This window comes from Fukomys damarensis, unplaced genomic scaffold (genome assembly GCF_012274545.1).
Source record: "Fukomys damarensis isolate Sample0158 unplaced genomic scaffold, DMR_v1.0_HiC HiC_scaffold_16, whole genome shotgun sequence".
NCBI classification, from domain to species: Eukaryota; Metazoa; Chordata; class Mammalia; order Rodentia; family Bathyergidae; genus Fukomys; species Fukomys damarensis.
This window is the reverse complement of record NW_022900928.1, coordinates 62,404,566-62,425,580: the sequence shown is the minus strand read 5'-3', so window position 1 is coordinate 62,425,580 and position 21,015 is coordinate 62,404,566. Positions and strand designations below refer to the sequence as shown.

Here is a 21,015-nt window from a genome sequence, read left to right as displayed (position 1 = left end):
GTCTGTCATTACCTGGCTTCCCTGGCTCTGACCAAGCCCGGTGTCATTATCCTCACCCCAGCCCCATCCCTGGGTTCCTCAGTCCCCTCCCTTCAGCACAGCTGAGAGTTTATTATATGATGAACTGTGTGAATCAGGGATCCATCAATGCCAAGAGCACGGCTGGACTAACCTACCAAACACAGCTGCTGATGCTAAACACCCAGCCCCAGCAGCAAATGGGCCAAGAACAACAGAATATTAATGAGGCATTGTGTAGAGGGTGTGCAGAGCCTGTGTATGGCTGGCGTGAAAATGGATGTGTGTATGGGGGGAGCTGCACACATGTTCTGTGATTCCTAGAAGCAAGGTTTTCTCCCATACTCTGTCCCTGCCCACCCATCTGAACCATGATTGACACAGGGAGAAACAGGATTGACATTTGGGTATCTTAGCTCCCAGGTGGCACAGACAAAGCAGGAGGCATCCTGAGTGACTCAGTAGAGCTGGGATCTTTCATATCACACGAAGCCAAGTGATTTGCTCTAGTGGGATGCTCAGAAGTGGCTGAAAGGGAGTTTGCCATCTTTCATATGGCTGAACTTGGGGACCCATTGAGCAGGAAGGTGCGTACAACTGTAGGGGAGATGCAGTCACTCTAGAGACAGTTTTTGTACCCATCCCTTCTCTTATTGGACTCTACCCTCTGTTCCCTCCACCAGTAATCCTAAGTGATTCTAAGCAAATATGGTGATGCAAAGCCTCCTTAGAACAGAGTAGCATCCAGTAGTGAGGGCACAGGTAGGCTCCTTGGTGAGGATGCCACTCCTGGAAGGACAGGCCAGCTCAGTCTGTGACAGCAAAGCCTTTCCTCATTCAGCAGAGCCTGTAACCATGTAAACCCTGGTCATACTTAATCCCTGAGCTGTGAGAAGACTCCCAAGAGTGAGAGAGAGAACTCAGGTATGCTAGTGCACGCCTGTAATCCCATTACTTGGGAGGCTGAGGCAGGAGGATTTACAGTGAGTTCGAGGAGGGGCTGGATTACATAGTGAGTTCAAGGACAGTCTGAACTACATAGTGAGACCCTGTCTCCAAAAAAAAAGAATGTGAAAAAGAGACAGTGTGTGTGTGGGGGTCTTGCCATCCCTATGAGGCACATGGAGCTTTTATACCCTGTCCAACAGGCACGAACATGCACCTTACTACAGAGACCTATCCCCGTACCTCTCCCAATTCAGGACAGAACTCACATGCAGACTCAAAAATGGGAATTTCTTTACCCATGAACAGTCAGCCAAGATCTCATTTTCTGTTGGGAAAAGAAGGGATCTAGGTCATCTATTCCCCTGTTAGGGGAGACCAAGGGCTGCTCAAGAACTCAAATGCCTCTTAAACCTGAGACACCAACTGCTCCCCTCAAAACCCAGACATTAGTGGCAGTAACATGCCAGTACTTGGGCACTTGGCCCAGCCTCCTTGTCTCACACCCTTTCACCTCATCTTGAGGACCTGGCTGTGCAGGGATATATCATGGCTCGCTGTTTAAACACCCATATTATCTTCCCTACATAATGCTGAGTCCAAATTAGAGAACTTCTGCTGTTGTGTGTTTAGTATGCCCTTAAGAGCTGGAAGCTGACTTCAGGTGTGTATATGTGGATTCTAGGCAGCGGGAATGGTGGGGCTGGGGCAGAAAGAGTTGGAGATCCAGAAAGTCATTTGTTTCCAAAATGTATTTTGGGTCCATCTATGTCCGAATACCAGTGCCCTTAAGAGCTGGAAGCTGACTTCAGGTGTGTATATGTGGATTCTAGGCAGTGGGAATGGTGGGGCTGGGGTTGGAGATCCAGAAAGTCATTTGTTTCCAAAATGTATTTTGGGTCCATCTATGTCCGAATACCTTAGGAATATGCACTAATAGTTCTGAGGTTTGGATCCCACCCTGGACACAGTGAATCAAGGTTTCTGAACATCGGACCCAAGAGTCTGCATAAAAAATGAACGTCTTTTTCTGTGCTGAGCATGGAAAGATGTGAGAACCAATGGTCTTTAGTATGGGATTGGGAGAAAAACTGTAAACATCTCCCTGCATTACCAGAAATCCCATGTGTTCATCCCTTGAACAAAGAAAGGTGACTCGGTCTGGCACCTCCACCGTATGTCCCTGGAGGTAAATCTAGACATGAGCTCCCAGAGACTCAGACCCACCTGTGTGTGAGCGCAGGTGACGCTTGAGGGCGGTGTGGCTGGGGAAGGTGCGGTTGCATTCGCTACAGATGTAGCTGCGCACGCCCGCGTGGACCTCCATGTGCTGCTGGAGTGCACTCTGTGCCTGGAAGCGCTTCCCACACAGCAGACAGAAGACAGCCATGTCAGTGCCTATTGGAGACAACAGAGGGAGAACTCAGAAGGAGGGGGGTCCAAGGTGATTCTTTACCCACCCAGCCTAACAGAGGAGCCAGCATTAGGACAAGTGTCCCCATTTCCAAGGGCAAATCAGAGGCAGCCCAGGCTGCCACACAGTGTGGACTGAACACCCTGTCTGCGGCTCCAAGGGACAAAATTGACAAGGTTCCCTGATGGAACCTAAGGACTAGTGGGGGAAGGACAGGCATCAATCCCATAAATGGCAATGGCAAGTGTCAATTTGCAAGTACATCAGGCACTATGTAGAACACAGAGTACTAAGGGCAGAATCAGAGGGACTTTCCTTAAGAGTCTGGGCTAGCAGTGAGGAAGCAGAGTAGGCTCTGCAAAGGCCAACAATAACGAAGATCGTAATATAATAATAATGAAACTAATTCAAAATCTTGACTTCAAAATGTTGTCACTATCATCCTCACCCTTCAGTTGAGGAAACTGAGGCACAAAGTGATTGAGTAACTTGTCCAAAGCTTCATGGAGTTCATAAGTGGCAGTCTGTCTGGGATTCATACCAGACAGCCTGGATTTGAATCCTTTTCTAAAGGTAGCATATATCCTATTCTTATAACCACTTCTCCAGTCATTAAAGCATGCATCTTGAGTCCATTCATTCAACAAATATTATTGTGATGTCTTCCATAAATAGGACCCTCTTTGTGGCACTGGGGATATAAGAGAAGAGCACACAAAGCCCCGGCTCAAATCACAGATGCCACACTTAGGCCAATGGGGAAAGCACTCTTGGGTGATGGGATAGTATCCATGCCACTCAGAGTTGGAAAGAAACTTACTGGGTCAAAGATCAGACAGATGACCAGTATGGCTGGAAGAGCAGGAAGAATGTTACAAAGAAAGAAGCTAAAGACGGACGCAAGAGCTGGGTCATGTGGGTCCTGAATACCATGTTAAGATCTTCAGGTTTCTTCTTAGGACCTACGGACAACTTTCAGAGGATTTTCAGCTAATGAGTCACATGATATTTTCATTTCATTCTGTCTGTCATTTCCTGTGCTACCCCAGTTGCACAGTACCCCACAGAGACATGCTGTGTTCTCCACTATTATCAACCTCTTCCTGATGCTACTCTGAAGCCACAGCCTTTATGGCTATACGATCATATAAGAAGTGTTTAACTCCACTTCTGTGTCTTAATGGTAGCCCACGGTCCACCATTTTGAATTCCAGTTCCTAAAGTACATCAGCGCCCCTGCTTGCTTCTGCTGGCATCTGGGGGGATAACACCTGTGCTCAAGCCCACAGTGCCGTCCACTCCATGAGGTCCACACTGGAGGGAGGATCTCACGTCAACCCTATCCAGACTGGAAGAGGAGGACCACAGCTTTGGCTGATAGAAGCCATGGACTTCTTGGCGTGGAGTCAAGAAGCTTCTAGTACCAACTGAGGGGAAAGAGAAGGGATAACATAAAGAATCTTGCTTACTTTGTGGCCCAGCAATGGAGACAACAAATGAGAAATCTGGTTCTGGTCATCTCAAGTCATTCATGGCTGGGTTTGGGATGGACTAGTGGGAAGGCAGGAACCAATTCTCTCTCACCCTCCACTCTCCTGCCCTTCACATTCGTGGTTCCTCCTTCTGCAGACTCTGAAGTCAAGATACCCAAAGCCAGCTCCCTCCTGCAGTACGAGTGCGTATACAGGAATACAGGCTAGGACTTGATTTTAGAAGAAGTACAGGCATTGTGCTATGGGCTTCATGCTGTCATCACATTTAAAACTTCCATAACTACAAGACAAGCATTCTTATCCCACTTTCTACACATGGAGAAACATAGAGATTAAATAACTAGCCTAAGGTTACATGATAAGAAAGGTAGAACTGCCTGGTCTGTTGATTTTAGAAACCATGGGGCTGGGCCTAATTTGACCCCTGGGCTGGATACTTGTCTGTCTGAGCTTCCCCTGTAATAGATGTCTAATGACAGTAAGAAGCAAGCACCAATACACCCAGGGCTTTCCCCAGCAATGGCTAGAGAACCCCAGGCCAGGAAGGATGGACAGGGAGCTGGTCACAGCCACAGTTTTGCAAGCCTTCTAAAAGGCTCACAACCCTAGAAGAGCCAGCAAGATCTCTGGGAGGTTTTGATTGGGATGCTCAGCTCCACCTGTTGGAGGGGACACACAGAAAGTAGGCTGTCAGGACAGAAGTGGACAGTGAGTCCCTCAGTGTCTAGTTCAGCCCAGCCAACATGCATAGGACCAGTCCCTCTGCAGCATGTAGACACAGAAGCCCTGCTGCTTCAGCCTGAGCATTCCCAGCACCCATGTCCCTCTCTGCCCTTAGCCCTCATCCCACAGAAACCCCTAATTAGGCCAGGTGTTCAATCAGCTGCCCTAGATCAGCAAGAGGCAGCAGGCTTCCTGGGCAAGCCATGCCCTTCAAGAGGCAAGGTTTCCCCAAGGCCTCCTCCAAGATTCCTCCCACCACCAGCATGCAAGCACAGGGAGCATAGATGGCACCCCAACAGGACACTCTGAGAGCCCCTAAACCCTGGTCTAGAGGTGATATGGGGTTGGCACCACCCATCAGTGCCTAATGAGGATGCTGCAGTACTTTGCCTCCCTTCCTCTTCCCAAGTCCCCTTAAAGCTGTCCTCGGTGTTGGCCCTTGCTCTCAGAACAGCCTGAAACCATATTTCTGCCCATTAGCTGATTTACTGGCCCATTATCAAATGTGGGCACTATCCTAGGTCACAAGGGAGAGGCTAAGATTGAGCAGGGAAACTGAGTCTCAAACAAGGGGCGGCACTGGTGTGTCAACAACTATCCAGAAGATAGAGAAAGTGACTCTAAGTGGGCTGTCTTCACAGAAGATTCTGAGTCAGCCTTTGAGAATGGAGAGTATTTGAGAAGCCAAGGGCTGGGTGGTGGAGTACCAGGCCAAGCTAAGGAAACAATACAAGCACATTTCAGAGCAGATGGCATAGCAGACCGGCCCTAATGATGGAGCTAACCTGGGGGTCATATCACAGATGATTACATGTACCAGTGGGACTGTGTAGATGTCCTTCTAAAGGCCATGTAGGGCCAGAGAAGGACTGGGGGTGGCCACGGTCTGAAGGTTTGTTGCCCTCCTCCATGCACCTGTTAAAATCCTGACACTGAAGTGATGGTACTAAAAGGTGAGGCCTATAGGAGGTATTCCACTATGAGAGTAAAGTCCTCAAGAATGGGATTAGTCCTTTTACAGAAAGCACCCCGGAGAGCTTGCTTGTCCTTTCTACCACATGAGGACACAGCAAGATGTCATGAGTCTGCAAGCAGGAAGAAGCACCTCGAACTTGGCCATGCTGGCACCATGATCATCTACTCTCCAGGACCATGAGAAATAAATTTCTGTCTTTATAAGTCTCCCAAGTCTATGGAAATGCATTACAGCAATCCAAACACACTAAGAGAGGAGTGCAAGCCTGCTATAGCCTGCAATGAAGGGTGATGCCTTGGCCCACAGCAAGGAACCAACAGCCGGTGCAGGTAGTTGGAAGCAGGGAGCTGATGGTTCCTGTGCTACTACAGGAAGAGGTTGGGGAGGTGGAAAAATGAAGTCCAAAGGAGGTATCAAAACAGGATTTGGGCGTGGGCTCCAACAGCAAAGAGTAGCATCCACCAAGCCCCATATGGCCAGCTCTACAACCTGTCAACGGGTTCAAAGTTATATGAAAAGGAAATGCCATTCTGTCCCTCCAGTGGCCTTCTTCTCCTTCCTGGGACATCACACAAGGGACAGGAGCCCTCCTCAGTCACTTAGCCACCAACGGAGGCTTAGGAGGAAGAGAAGGAGGTTCATAAGGCCTGTATCCACTGTCCCGTTCTCATACTTGGAGACCAACAGTCTTGATGAGCAAAAAGCATTTGTTAAAAAAGAAAAACAGGAAAGGGTAGAGGGAAAGTAGATGAGACAGAAGAAAAGCTATTGGTGCATGCAAGTTAAAAATCTAGAGATGCAATTTGAGTTATTAAACAATTTGCTGTCGTTTCTGCCTAGCTGATTGTTCGCATGTATGATGAGTCAGGGCAGATTCTATTACACTGGGAGATTAAACAAATAAATGCTAGCTTTTGGAAATACATTAAAATGTGGGACTATGGAAATAAAATTATCTAGAAAATTGTATTAGCAATTCATTAGCTGCAGTCAGATGTGCAGCAGGCAAGGGGGCCCAGCAGCGTTAGAGCACTCTGCTCCCTTCAGTGACTGAGCTCCCGAAATTGAGCTCCATCCTCTGCCATGCAGAGATGGCTGGTTCCCCTGGGGAGGAAGAGGATTCCAACTGGATGGAGATGGCTTTCAGCAGTCATATGGTCAGCAAGACACAGGAAGGAAAATGCAGAAGTCTGGCTCTGCCACCTCTCTTACTTTAGGACCCTGAGCAAGTCACCTGCCACAGTGCTTACAGCTGGTGGGAACATCAAATGAAATATCCACATGGAAAGCCTTCTAACCATCAAGTGGTCACAGAGCCGATGCAATCCAAATGATGACTCTCTGTCTGAACTAGTAAATCATCTCCTCTTCTGGGTAGGCACAGATGCTCATGTCTGGCCAGTAAAGAAGAGGGCAGTTTTCAGTCTCCACTTCCCCCTCAGCTGGACACCCTTTGTGCAGTAAACAACCTGGATCACGAATCACAGCAACCCTGCACAATATACAAGCCTCAGTTGTTTTAGCAACTCTGGGTTCCTTCTTCTTCCAGGAAATGGACCCTAGTAAAGATATCTTGCTTGGTTGAGTTATACTATTTAGGATATGGTCCACGGCCATCATCTTCCTCTGAACTCTCACTGTTACAACACATAAGAGCAGTTTTTGCATCTATTTTTGACATTCAGCTCTGTCTCCAAGATTGTAAAAGCCTCCAAAGCAGGAGATATTCTAATCATTTTTGCATTCCCAACACGAACAGCACTTTGCAGTAGGCCCTGAACAACAGCTTGTAGTACTGATGGATAAATAAGGGTCACAGGACCATCACAAAGGATAAGGGAGGGGTGTGACAAGAGTCACGGTAGAGACACAGTTTGGGCTGGAAAAAGCTCAGGCCAACATCTGCAAAGAGACCCTACCAACAGCTTCCAACAAGACTCTCCTTGGAAATTGGTAATGCAAAGTTACATACAGGCAGCTCTCTGGTGGCTTGGCAGGACTCAGACCACGTCTGAGCTCTGCTGTTCAGAAGAAAAGACCAAGACCATTGAAGAACCAGTTTTATGACATCAAACAATAAAAGGTCTGAAGACTCCACTTCTGACCCAGAGGTAAAGTTCTTCCTGGCTTTGTGATCATTGGACAGGTAGCTGTTGGCCTTGCTGTAGTGTGGATCTGGAACGTCTCCCAAAGGCGCATGTGTTAAATGTTTGGTCCCCAGGGTGGTACTAATGGGAAGTGGTGGTAACTTTTAAGAGGCAGGGTGTATGCGGAGGTCTTTAGGTCACTGGCAATGTGCCCTTGAAGGGGATAATGAGACCCTAACTCCTCCTCTTTTTATCTGTTTCATTTCCTGGCCATGAGATAGGCAGTTATGTCCCACCACACACTCCAGCCATGATGTGCTGCTTCACCACAAGGCCAAAAGCAACAAAGCCAAAACTGAAAATGGACTGCAAATTTCAAAACTATGAGTCAAAATAAGCTCTTCCTTTTATAAACTGATTATCTGAGGTGTTTGTTAGAGTAACAGAAAGCTGACTAACATAGTCCTTGACCTCAGTTTCTTTACTGAGGACAGAGCATTCAGAACTAAGTTGCTATTTCCAACACAAACTTTATAGTACATAGAGGCAAGTGACAAAAATATTTTTCAGTGTATTAATCTTCAAAATGTATGTACATACAAACAGATACATTGCTCTTACCAACCTGTAAATTTCAATGCACAAAATCAGATACAAAAATCAGCTTCTGCCCGAGGAATGAACTGACTGGTTCAAGGAAACCAGGACTTCCTCTCTGTGAACTAGGCAGAGAATGGGTATGGTAAAGATGAACCTGAAATGTGGATCTGGTGATGTGGACAGGACATACACATACTTCTGGGATCTGCTTAAATCATAATCCTATTGAAGGAGACTGTGATACAACTGACCCCAAGGACAGAACAGTTTGGGATGTATGCCAGTAAAACTCACACTCTCTATTTAAAACAAGTTTAATTTTAGCAAAAGATGTGAGAAAGCCAGGCCAGGGTGGAACAGAAGGTAGGAGCAGTGACACAGATCTAGGGTATTCATTTTGCCCAGGTGATGACAGGGCCTGAAATTATGAGACACAAAACCCCTCATGTTTACACCTGTGCCATTTCCATACCAATTAGCTCTTTAATAGAAAGGAAGGAGCAGGATCAGAGGGGCACACAGCTGGAGAAGATGCTCAGGTGCTACACCTTCTTGGAGCAAGGCTCTTATTATCTCCCTTTATAAGCAGTTTCTTAATCAAAGGAGCAGAGGGATCTAAATATACTCTAGCTTTTCTTGGTAAGAAGACTGGGATTGCTATGTGTGCATGTGTCGGGCTGTGTAGGCCCGCGTGTGTGTGTGTGTGTACCACAGATGGCCTTCCTTCGTCCAACCACACACAACAAGGAGAAGCTGCCACCCTAATCAGCTGCTTCTCCCCACAGGAAGAAAATATTAAATTTGGGGGATGTTAAAACCTTTATTTAAACTAGAAATATCTCCCACTCTTCACTACCTCCTGCCCCCAATCCTTCAGACATGTCTTTCTGTTTCTCTGACCTCCAGTATTACTCTCTCCTAAAACGCCATCTCCAGCCATGAGCATGTGATCTTGTGATCACATATCAAGAACCATGACTTAAGCTGCTGCCTTTCTCTTCCTCCCCCATCTTTCCCCTCCCTTTGCCCCATGTTGTTGTTGAAAAAGGTGGCAAAGCTTCATCATCCCCTGAGCAATACAGATAGAGACAGCAGCACAGGCTGACTCACACTGAGGCAGGAAGGCTGTCTGCATCTTAAGAGGATGGAGAAAGCTGGATGAAGGTTCAAAGAGCAGAAAGAGGAAACAAAAGCCCAGCCAGTGACCTCTGCAGTGGTTCTTCCCTTTGATGTCCTCTGTGCCACCATTTAGGGCTTGGCTCCTTTTTGAGCACTTATTGGAGAAACAGCCCAGGCCCCTCTTCAGTTCTCCCATGGTCTTTCTCTTGGACCTGGCGGGCAGGACCACTTGGGTTGAGCTCCTAAACTCCACGCCTTCTTCAGAAGAGCTTCGAGGGTCTTCGAGGGTCCAGCCTGCCCAGCTGAAGGATGTGTCAGCCCATTCCCTTGGGAATGTCTGATAGTTGCTACTATTCCTCTATTGCCTATGATTGCCCTCCCAATATGGGTAGGATGGCTGAGAAAACATGTCGGAAGGTTTGTCTCAAACTACATTAGCTTTACTCACAGAGAATCACCTATGGTTGGGGCACTCAGTCACATCTGCCCTAACCAAGCAAACCGAAAACCTCAGCATCCAGCCATCATCAACTTTAGCCTTGTCAATTTTTCAGTGTCCTTATCCAGTCCTCCCTCCCCACTTTCCCTTTTTCTCTACTGTTGAGAATCTTGGAAGGCAACTACAAATCTCTATAAACCTTCCATTTCCAAAGGGGCAGGGGGAATCATATCATAATTCCAAAGAACAGAAGGGTGCTCAATGAATAACAAAAAAGGGAGCCGATTCAAATTTGTTTAAAACTAAGCAATAGATGGGTGACTGCCTTTACACACGCGCGCGCGCACACACACACACACACACACACACGCACACACAAATACCCCACTTCCTGTCTCTTGGGGAATGTTGCTGCCTCCTCAGGCAGTGGCAGCCAGCAGAGCCAGCTCCCGGAAACTGTGTATTTGTTTAGCAGTGAGCCCAGACACAAGCGCATTTCATTACTCGGCACCTCCAGCTACAGTAAACAAATTTGTCAGCTCACTAGCTCATTAAGGTGCGCCCCGGACACACGGGATTTATTGAGACTGCACAATAAAAGTAACATGAATGGATTTACTAATTTTGTCAATCACTCCAACTGATGAGCTGAGGAAGGGAAGAAACAGGGCAGGGGGTGAGAGAAGGAAAGGAAGAGAAAGGAAAGAAGGTAAAGAGGAAAAAAAGAGGTGGAAGTCTGGCTGGCAAGTGAGAGAAAATAAAAGGGTTACAAGGAGACCGATCGGTGCTCTGGTGTCGCTATACAGCCACCACTCTGCTATGCCTGACTACCTCACAGCAGGCTTGGACTCCTTCCTGGGGTGCAGGGGCCCCTCAGAGAGAAGGCACCACGGGAAAAATGGAACCCTAGTTCCCTGACAGTGCCAACCCGATAGGAGTAGGGTCCTCATTCCTCCCAGCTTTGCAGCAGTCACTGAACTAATAATGACCATGAGGATTAAAATCCATATTCAGAGAAGCAGAGGCCTCCAGAACATCAGTAGAGACTGACTGCATCTTCCGGTACCTCTACTTACTTACTCTAGAAACCCTGTCCTCTTCCCAGTGGGCCCAGTGGTCCCACTTGCTGGACTCTTTCAGATATTCCAGAACGAACTGAAACTTCCACCATGAGACCAAGAAGAAGGGTGTGAGCGCATGCGTGTGCGCATGTGTATGGGGGTGGGGTTAGGGTAGAAAGTAAATCCGGAGAGGTATGCAGCCTTCTGGTTTGTAACTTTCAAAATGACAGCAGGACTGGGGCAAAGGTCAGGGGGTCCACGGCCCTAAGCACCTCGGCCAGCTGTGGAAGTGTAGCCTGGAGCCCGCAGGATGCCTGCCCATATAAATCAGTGGTGAGTAGCACCCGCTGGGGGCAAGGACAATGGGCCCACACTGGGGTGGGAGGCAGGACAATAGGGCCTGGCCAGTGCGCAGGCCCGGAACAAATGTGCTCTGGCACCACAGGAGCCCCCATTTGTGAAACTAATTGGTCCATGATTGAAAAACTGGACCAACTTCAACAGCTCTGGGAGGAGAAGTGCAGCCTGCAGAGGCCTGACTCGGCCTAACGCAGGGCCGCTGACCAGCCCAGGCCCGGAACACCTGGTACAAGGTTCATTGGGGACTTCCCAACTTGGGGAGAGGTTCCTTGAGATGAGACCAGTCTGAGAAAAGGATGGATTGGGGTTTCAATAGGTGGGCATTTTGTTGACTCCCCCCTCCAAGACTCAAGAGAAGAGCAATCTTCCTCAGTTTCTCTGCACTGCAGGAATAAAACTCAAAGGAGAAAGAAAGGCAGTCACCTGAATGTATTCTGGGTTTCCAAAACCAAAGGACTCCTAATGCTCTCATCTAGGGTGGGGGTGTCTTAGTTACTATCTTATTGCTGAGACAAAATACCTGACACCCACAAGCTGAACAAGGAGAGGTTATTTTGGCTCATAGTTTATAGAAGTTTCAGCGCATAGTTGGTTGGCTCCAAGGCAGGACAGCATGGCAGAGGGTCACAGCAGAGGAGAAACAGTTCATGGCATGGCAGGCAGGTAGCAGAGAGGGATCAAGAGAAGAGGAGATATATATATATACACCCTTCCAAACCACACCCACAGTGACCTGCCTCCTCCTACCTCTTCACCTCCCAACATCACACCCAGCTGTACACCCATCAGTGATAGTCATTGATGACTATCACACACCCAAGATCCAGTTATCTCCCAAAAGCCCCACCTGTGAGCACATGAGGCTTTGGGGGATGTCTAGATATAAACCGTAATAGAGGGTAGGGTCACAACTCAACACAAACCATAGTTAGCTCCTCTGAGTCCTCCCTGCCTCACTGCTTACTGCCTGCTGCCTATGGCTGCTGAGGACAGTGGGAGGCTTGTTACTCTTGGGAAAGCTGCTGAGGACTGGTCTTGAGGGCTTTCAGAAGTACCACAGATACAGTGAGAAGTCAGGATGGCTTTGCCCTATTGCCCTACCCTTTTGACTTTCACACAAGCTCCCAGAAGAGTATGAAGAGTGAAAAGCAGTAGAGTCTTTGGCTGGAGGGCCTGTCCTCAAGTCCAGCTCATTGTGTATCCTTGGGTAAGTTACTGGACCTCTCTGGGCCTCAGTTTCTCCATGAGAAAAAGGAAGGGGGAGTGGAAAATTCTTGCAGGGCACCCCAACATGCACACAATATTCACATTTGTGCCTTTTACAGAGGAAGCTGGCATTCTGAATGGTCCTTTCTCCCACTGAGATGCATTTCAGCATTTTCTCTTCAAAGTTTTCTTTTAATTAAAGATAATTCCTAGGCTTCCATGGGAACCCCATCTCCAGCTGGCAGAGCAACCACAACGGGCAAGACAGATGAAGGATCTGACATGGAACACATGCTGGGTGCTGATCCAGGTCTAACCTCACCCAAGCCATACTGTGAGGTCAGCATTCGTAGAAAGATGGAGAAGCAAGACCTGAGAGAACTGCCAGGCTCCTTCTCTAAGAGCCACCAGTTAGGTGCTGCAGACCACTCAGCACTGACACACATGTATGTGGTGAGCAACTCTGGAGTAGCTGAGCCTGAGGATGCCCGAGGCCATGTGGGCTGGTGGACAGGGTGAGGGTAGGAGACGGGCTTTTCTCACCCACGCCCAGTACCAGGGTATAGCAAGACCACAGAGCAACTGCACACAGAAGGCAGAAAGCAGACTTCCTGGAAGCAGACCTGGGAAGTGGCTCCATCTCCTTAGCCAGCATCCAGCAGTAGGCACTTAATTCTTCAGGGTGTGCCCAGAGCTGGGTGGGCCCTTCAAGTGGATAAAACGTTTTCTATACAGTTAATATCTGCAGCTCACACGGAGTCAGCTGAGACTCCCAGGGAAGAACTGGGACACCAAGGCAGGGTCTTTTAACACTTCAGCTGGCTCTTATATAACACTTCCAGGCATTTCCAATGTATTCTAGAGACAGTGAGGTGGAGGCAGCAGGGGGCCCAGGTAGGAGAGAAGGCTGTGGATGACTGAGATAGGGTAAGACAAAAGACACAGAGAGGCAGCATGGAAAGTAGCAGAGGCTAGGGAGATAGAAATTCAAAATAAATGAAATACTGATTGTTTCAGAGCCATTTAAATATCGGATAAACACTGGGCAATGAAAAGAAAAACCATGTAAGTAAACAAAACAACCCCCTGAAAGAGAAGATGTATTCATTTTACTGACATTTTAATAGTTCCTCTCCTTCCCTTCCAGAAGATGATTACAAATTAAGCAGCATTTAAATGCTTTTTACTGTCAACAATTAAAAGGAGGACTGTAGGCCTGAGAGTGGTAGCCATTCATTCCCTCGGTAACCAGGCTACTGGAGACGGGGTGAGGCCTTCTTAAACTGTACAGTACACAATGGCCAAAAAGAGAAAAGTGTACATTGTTAATTTTGCAGGACATTCAAAAGCAAATTAAAATGTAAAAAAGGTCTGGGCACAAAGATAGATATGGAGAGTGAAAGCAGGCCAGATCAAGCTCGCAAGAGTTAAATTCTCAGTATAGCAGAGTTGAAGCACAAGCTTCATACCTCATTTAGGGCACACTGCATTGGTTTTCATGGTGTGTGTGTGTGTGTGTGTGTTTGTACATCTGCAGGAAGAACCAGGAGTAGACACTGCTGTGCTTTCCTGGAGACAGAGGAAGGAACAATTAAAGTAACTTTGAGAGCTCAACTCTCAGCCGGATCCCAGAGCCAGACGGCTCTCAGGAGAGTACATCCCAGTTGCCCCTTAAAGCTGTCCCCGCCTTCCAACAGAAGGACCAAAGCTTATCTCTCCAGTACCTGTACCATACAGCTGTCACCAGTGGACCACACCAGGTGTTTCTGATTTCATTTACTTTGGAGCAGAGGAATGTCATTCCAGGGTGGACCCAAAGAACACATTTATTTTTTTCAGAAATTAACTTTCTTCTTTTTGCTGTTCCAAATGTGGTTACCAAGGCTACACCTAATTCCTACCTGGGCCAGCTCCATCACACCAATATCCAGTCCTTCTGAAAAGCTAAACCCCAGTGCACATTGGGTCCCTGTAAATTCTGCTGTTAGACCTCTCTTTTGGCTAACTCAATGTGTTTCCTAAGGATCCAGGTATCTTTTAAAAGAATGGAAAGATGAAAACTTAACCCCAGTATGAGGGGGAAGAAAGAAGGGGCTTAAAAAGAAAAGGGGATGTGAGCAGTGAGGAAGCGTATGGCCTTCAGTTCCCAGCTCCCTTCCCAGTTCTTCTGAGAGGAAGAAGAAAAAAGGAATGAGTGGCCTCCCAGGTGGAGGGCAAGAAGCTGCATCTAGAGATAGCCAGGTCCGTTTCTGTGCTGTAAAGTTTAATATGCAGGAGGGACGACAGAGAAATAAAAGAGACACGTCCCCTTTAAAAGGAAATATAATTTACAGTGTGCAGCCAGGCGGCCCATAGTTTCAATCTCGTTTACTATAGAGAAAACTCTGCTAGCTGTTCTCTATCCCACAAATCCGATTTAATCAGACAAGCCAGCCAGCGTGGCTTGGAGTAAAAACGGATAATTAGTAAACAGAGAGCTACTCCAGTGCTTCATTGGCATTCGAGTTGGGCTACTGTGTCGCATTTAAAATGCAGTCTGATGAAGTTTACAAAATCAAACCATTTGTTACTCCTATTGAAGAGGCTTCAGGCCACTTGCAATTAAATTGGAATTAGTGCTCAGAATGAGACACAGCAAATTCATACTAAAAAGGGATCTGACTTTGAGACATTTGACTTCACTTCAACAGTTTTCTGTGCTAGTGTGCGTGTGGGTGTTACTGAGAGATTCCTCACTCACCCCTACTCCAACGGGCTCCCCAATGTGGTGAGCTTGCCCCACCCCGACGCAATTTGCTACCCCCAGGGCTTGGCTGCAAGGGTGGGGGCTGCTGACACCAGGGCACCCAGCCCCACATTCAAACCAAGAAGATACTGTACCAGGGAAAATGTGTCCACAAAGGACCAGATGGCTCCCTTCTGCATGGAGCCTTTGGACAAGGGGTGGGCGGGGGCAGGGAAGCGGCCAGAAGGCACACTTCTAGAGGGCAGCGGCCCCGCCCTTCAGACAGCAGGCTGGCGGCTGGGCTCCTGTGATGTCCCTCACAGGACAGGGATTCACTGTCCAGGTCCTACTCATCAGCTTCTCCCACCCTATGCATTGTTCCCTAAGGCAGACAAGGTGGGCAAACTCTTGTCTCAACAAGATGTATTAGCCAGGAGACCCCTAAGCTGTCTGAGAATGGAACTCAAGATGTTAGTGAATTTGGAGAAGGGAAAATATGACATGGATCCTTACCAACTTCCAACTAAAATTTAGCAGTTCTTTCAACGAGGAATGTCAGCAGAAACTAAGGTTAGCACTACCTGTAATGTCTAGTTACCAACAGATATCAGAGATATTTCATCCCACACTGGAAATGTTGCAGTTAGCTTAATGTGTCATTTACACAAACCACTCCTGCAAAAAACATGGTTATTCAGCCATAGCTTGATCTCACTAGTTAAAAGGATAACAGAAATCATGAATGGTACTGTATTGCAAATGGTTTTTCAAAAAATGTTTAGATGTCTGTATTTCAAGTCTTCATTATAATGTTATATATTTACTTCACACGTGTATAGACATTAGTATGAAGAAGGGTTCAGAGGCTTCACTGGACCTCCTGCAAGGAAGTTAAGTATCCGCATCTAGGAGTTGGATGAAGAGGGATGTGGTCAGTGTACAGTGTTTCAGGAGATGAGCAGTGTTCCAGAGATAGATGGTGAAGATGACTGCACAAAAAGGCGGATGCAATTAATGCCACTGAATCATACTCTGATAAATGGTTGAAACAGCCAATTTTATACACTCACACACACACACACACACACATATGTACATATGTATATATTTAAAAATAAAAACAAACCCTTAGTCTAGACTGGTTTAAAGCTACCTATATCCTTCCAACCCTTCAGCTGCCCCAAAATATCCAGATCAAAAATTGGGTTCATTCCTTCAAACCTTTTCATCTGCTATGAAGAACAGGCATGACGCTCAAGTCACCCAGGAAGAAGAAGCTGTCACTAGGTGGGGGGTCCTTTGAAAGGTAACTAACTGTGGGAGGTCCATCTCTCTTCTCAGCTCAGATACCAGTGAGTGTCACAGGTCCTTCAAGTTCCAGGTTAGTTATCTCCCTCTCCTTCTCAGAATAAATGCCACTTGGGAGCAGGGCCCCAACATCTTTCATATAAAGGTCCTAAATATTTACTAGATGGAAAGAAAGATGAGCAGATGGATGAAGGACTAAACACGGATTTTTTTTATCTCTAGGCTTCCACTCATCTATGAAATAGAGGCCAAGCTCTGATCTGTTCAAGCCTCTTCAATCTTCAAGGCCCCATGAGCCCCACCTCCTCCCCATCTACTGACCTTGCCTTCCCTGGCACATGGAACCCTAGAAAGCAGACAAGACAGGGGGTGAGCACACACTGGTGGGAGATAGGTCACCGCAGGAGCATTCTGGTGAGGATCACTGGGGTGACAGACCAATGGCCTCCAGGGCACTAGGACTCCCTGGGGACATCGGGGTGAGTGTTGCCCTGGCTGCTACATATATATTCCATCTGCTGCTGTCCTTGGAGGAGTCCAGAGCTCACCAGGCCTCCTGCCCTGCCACAGTGATAGGGAATGAGCCAAGAGAGGGTAGGAGAGGGGTGAGAAAGCAGGCAATACTAATGGAAGGGGAGCCCTGGGAGCCAAGGAGGAGCTCTGATGTGGCATCTGGAGGTATGCAATGGTATGTAAAGCCTGGAAGGAAGACACTGCTCATTTTCTTATTCAGGAATCAAACTTGGTCAAGAAAAATAATAAATGATAGTACATGGTCCACCAGCCTCCTACTTCCCTCCCACCTAGGAATGCTCTCCTTTCTAATAGGCTGTCTTCCTGATTCACTAAGTCTGTTCCAGGGGAGAGATTCAGAGTCTCTGGGAAGGTCCCTCCTGAGCCTCAAGGCCATGTTAGGAAGTTGTGTGGGCTCCGGCTCCTCAGATAAATACCAGGCATCCTGTTGCTCCCCACTGTACCCTCTTGCGTGCAAACAGTCCACCCCAGGCATTCTACAGCAATGTTTGGGGAGAACCTAGCCTCAGATTCTGACACTAAAAAGGAAATGCAAAGTTAAATGTCACTTAGTGGTCTGAGCTCTTTCCTCCAGTGTGGGTTTTATTTCCTAGGTTCCCCCCCACCTTCAGTTCCTGCTCTGAAGTTTCTGGGCTGCTCTGTGACAGGACTGGAACATTAGATTGGCCCCATGGCAGATGGAGCCACGAAGCCTGACTCTTATGCCAACAGCCAAGCAGTTCCACATCCCAGTCACAACCAGAGGAGACACCTTTGTTCTAGTCATCTACCACCAGCGTTTGCTTGATTGCCAAGTCTTTCTGTTCTTGCCTCCCTCCTTCCAGTGATCTTAATTTATCTCTCTGGGCATTAGTACTGTACTTCCGTTACCCCAGGGAGATAGTACTGGAATTGCTTTTAGCACTACTCCCTCATTTACTCTCCTGAACTTTGCATTTTTGAGTTCTAATTCTGTGCAGTCATCAAACACAGACTGCAATGCTAGGAAAATACTTCCTGTTCCCAAGAAGCTTACAGTCTGTGAGATACATAGCGAGAAGCCTAGGCTCTGCAGCCAGAGGAAGCCTGGTTCATATCCTAGCTCTGCCATTTACTTATCAGCTATATAATCACATGCAAATCACCCACTATCTCTGTGTCTTTGTTTCTTCATTAGTATTAGAATTATGGCACCCACCCTACAAGGCTGCTAGGAGGATTAGAGACACTATATGAAAAGTGTCTATCATAATGACATATGGGAGGCATTGAGAAATGGTAGTTGTGTAGACAGCAGGTCTTGTAGGCTGGATGGGGACAGATACGTTAATCAATAGACTGTGATGTTCTAACTTACGTCCTACTGTTTTGAATGTGTTCTCCAAAGTTCAGGTGTTGGAAATTTAGCCCCTACAGTGCCAATGTTGGGGGATGGAGCCTAATGGTAGAGTTATGGACACTGGAGCAGCATCCTCATGAATGGACTAATGCTTTTATCATGGGAATAGGTCCCTTTTAAAAGGATGAGTTAGGGCCCCTTTTGCTCTTTCTTGTACTGTCTCTTTCTCTTGCCCATCTTCTGCCCTCTCTTTCACCCCGTCTTCTGCCATGGGGTAACACAGCAAGAAGGTCCTCGCCAAATGCTAGCATTTTGAGCTTGTCCTCCTCAGCCTTCGAAATTGTGAGAAAATAAATTTCTGTCCTTGTCAATTAGTCTCAGGTATCCTGTTAGAGCAGCACAAGATGGACTAAGTCAGAACCCATGAATGTACTCAGGCTACCCCAGGAGGGGCTTCACAGGCACTGCTCCACTAATGTTCAATACAAACCTCCTCCCCACCCTGCAAATCCTCCCATCCAGTTCCTCCCACAATGGTGCTTCACCCTCCATACATGTCCCCAGCAGCCTTTCCTTATGTTCTTCTCTGCTGGTGCACTCCTCAAGACCCATGGTCCAACCACCCTCTAACTTCTGTCTAGTTCCTGAGCTCCCCAGGCCACTACGCTCCCACTGTACTCACCCTGCAAACCTTATCCTCCATCCCTGTAACTGACCCCTCTTTCACTCCTGCAACTGCCTCCACTTCCCAAGTACCTGCCCACCTTGGCCCGACATCATCTCACTCCTACTGCCATCATCTACTGAGACCAAAGCTATGTGCTTTGATAACCAATGGCCCCATGTCCCTAAATCCAACAGATATTGTCTGGTCTTCCTCTTAGGGACTTCTCAGCAGCATTTCAAGCCAGCAACCTCTTCCTTCTGGAAACCTTTTCCTTTAGGTTCCATGACTACTCTCACCTGGTCTCCCTCCCCTTTATCTAGGGATTCCTTCGTGGTCTTCAGGGTGGGCTGTACTGGCTAATGCATTGTGCTTCCTCAATTCTGCTCCAAATTCTCTTTCTGCACAGTCTTTTTTTTTTTCTTTTTTTTTGTGTGTGGGAATTTCAGTCTTTATTCATCACAGAATACATGCTACATTAGACCTTACACATGTAGTAACTAAAGAAAGATCTTATCCAAAAATATACCTCATACAATTAAGTATCTACATTCCAGAAATCCTTTTCAAATACAAAAGTGTAGGAAAGCCTTCGCTCCTATCTCTGACCTTAACGTACGTGAGAAAAATACTACTAGAGAGAATCATGTAATTATGGAAAACAAATGTACAACATGCTTAAAATTTACTGTTCATCATCAACTGACATGCAATAAGGAAAGAAATACAGAAAAATAAAACAGTTTTTGATAAGTCATTTCTAAATCTGTGGTACTAGAGAGTGAACCCACAGCCTTCACACTGATTTACCTCCCCAAGCCTAATTTTCAATTAAATTAAATTGACTGATGTACTGAAGGCTGAACCCAGGGCCTTTCCACTGAGCTACATCCCCATACCCTTTTTAAAAAAATTTTGAGATAGCAATTCAATGAATTAGGGAGACCCTAAGACTGGGCTCAAACTTGTGATCCTCTTCCTCGCAGAGAGCTGGAATTATAGGCCATGCACCACCACACCAGGCTCTATAAACTCTTATTATGTAAATTCACCCACTTCCCGGACTCCAATAATCATTCATACACCGATGACTCCAACAGATCATGTACACTGAATATTTCTTTCCTAAATTCCACGCATACCTAGGTATCCCCTCTTTTGAATGTCACAGGCCTTGCTATTATAGTATCAAAACTGTTCATCATTTTAGCAGCAATAACAAAATCCTCACTCCCACCACTCCTGGGGATTGAACCAAGGACCTTCACACTCATCTATATCCCCGGACCTTTTTACCTTTTTACTTTGAGATAGGGTCTTGCTTAAATTGCCAAGTTGCCCAGACTTGGCTCCAATTTGTGATCCTCCTGTTTCTGCCTCTCAGAGTGCTGCATTACCACAATGCCCGACTCAAATACTTCCCTTCATGCTCCCCACATCAGTAAACAACTCCATTATTACTCAGTTGCTCAAGCGAGAGGAAGATCATCCGAGATTTGTCTCACCACTCACAACAGACTGTCGACTTTCCTGTCTTCTACTGTCTTCATGTTCACTTTTTTACCCATTCCTACTGCATCTGTGTTAAACTACCATCATTTCTTCCCTAAATTGTGACAACATCATCCTACCTAGTCTCCCTGCCTGTGCTTTAAACCCTTTACTGTACACGGGTGCAAAGTTACTTTTTATGACATCATATGAAGTCACTCTCCTGATTCAGACTCTTAACGGCTCCTATGGTACCCAGGAAAGAGGCCCAACTACTTAAAGTGATTTTTCAGGGGCGTTTTACCGTTTAATGCCTATTTTTGTCTCCAACCTCAGGTCTTAGTCCTCCTTCCTATGCCCATTTCCAATTCCATGAACTTGCCTTGTTTGCTCCCATCTCTGGACATGTGCCCATGTTTGCTCTCAGTTTGGCATCCTCCCCTTTCCCCCCACTCACTACCCCACCATCTTAACTAAATAACCTCTCATTCTTCAGATAAAAGCTTAGGAGGCCCCCAACTCCCCATCCATGTA

General features: G+C 46.9%; 1 protein-coding gene across 5 annotated transcripts in view; it reads right to left on the bottom strand.

Moving 5' to 3' along the window:
- Zbtb16 (zinc finger and BTB domain containing 16) overlaps positions 1–21,015 on the bottom strand; it is a 179,642-nt gene that overhangs the window by 8,933 nt on the left and 149,694 nt on the right. For all 5 annotated transcript variants that reach the window (XM_010629434.1, XM_010629438.2, XM_010629435.3 and 2 more), the window contains exon 5: positions 2,191–2,361. In XM_010629434.1, coding sequence (XP_010627736.1) covers positions 2,191–2,361 — 171 coding nt within the window. The remainder of the gene's footprint in view (positions 1–2,190; positions 2,362–21,015) is intronic.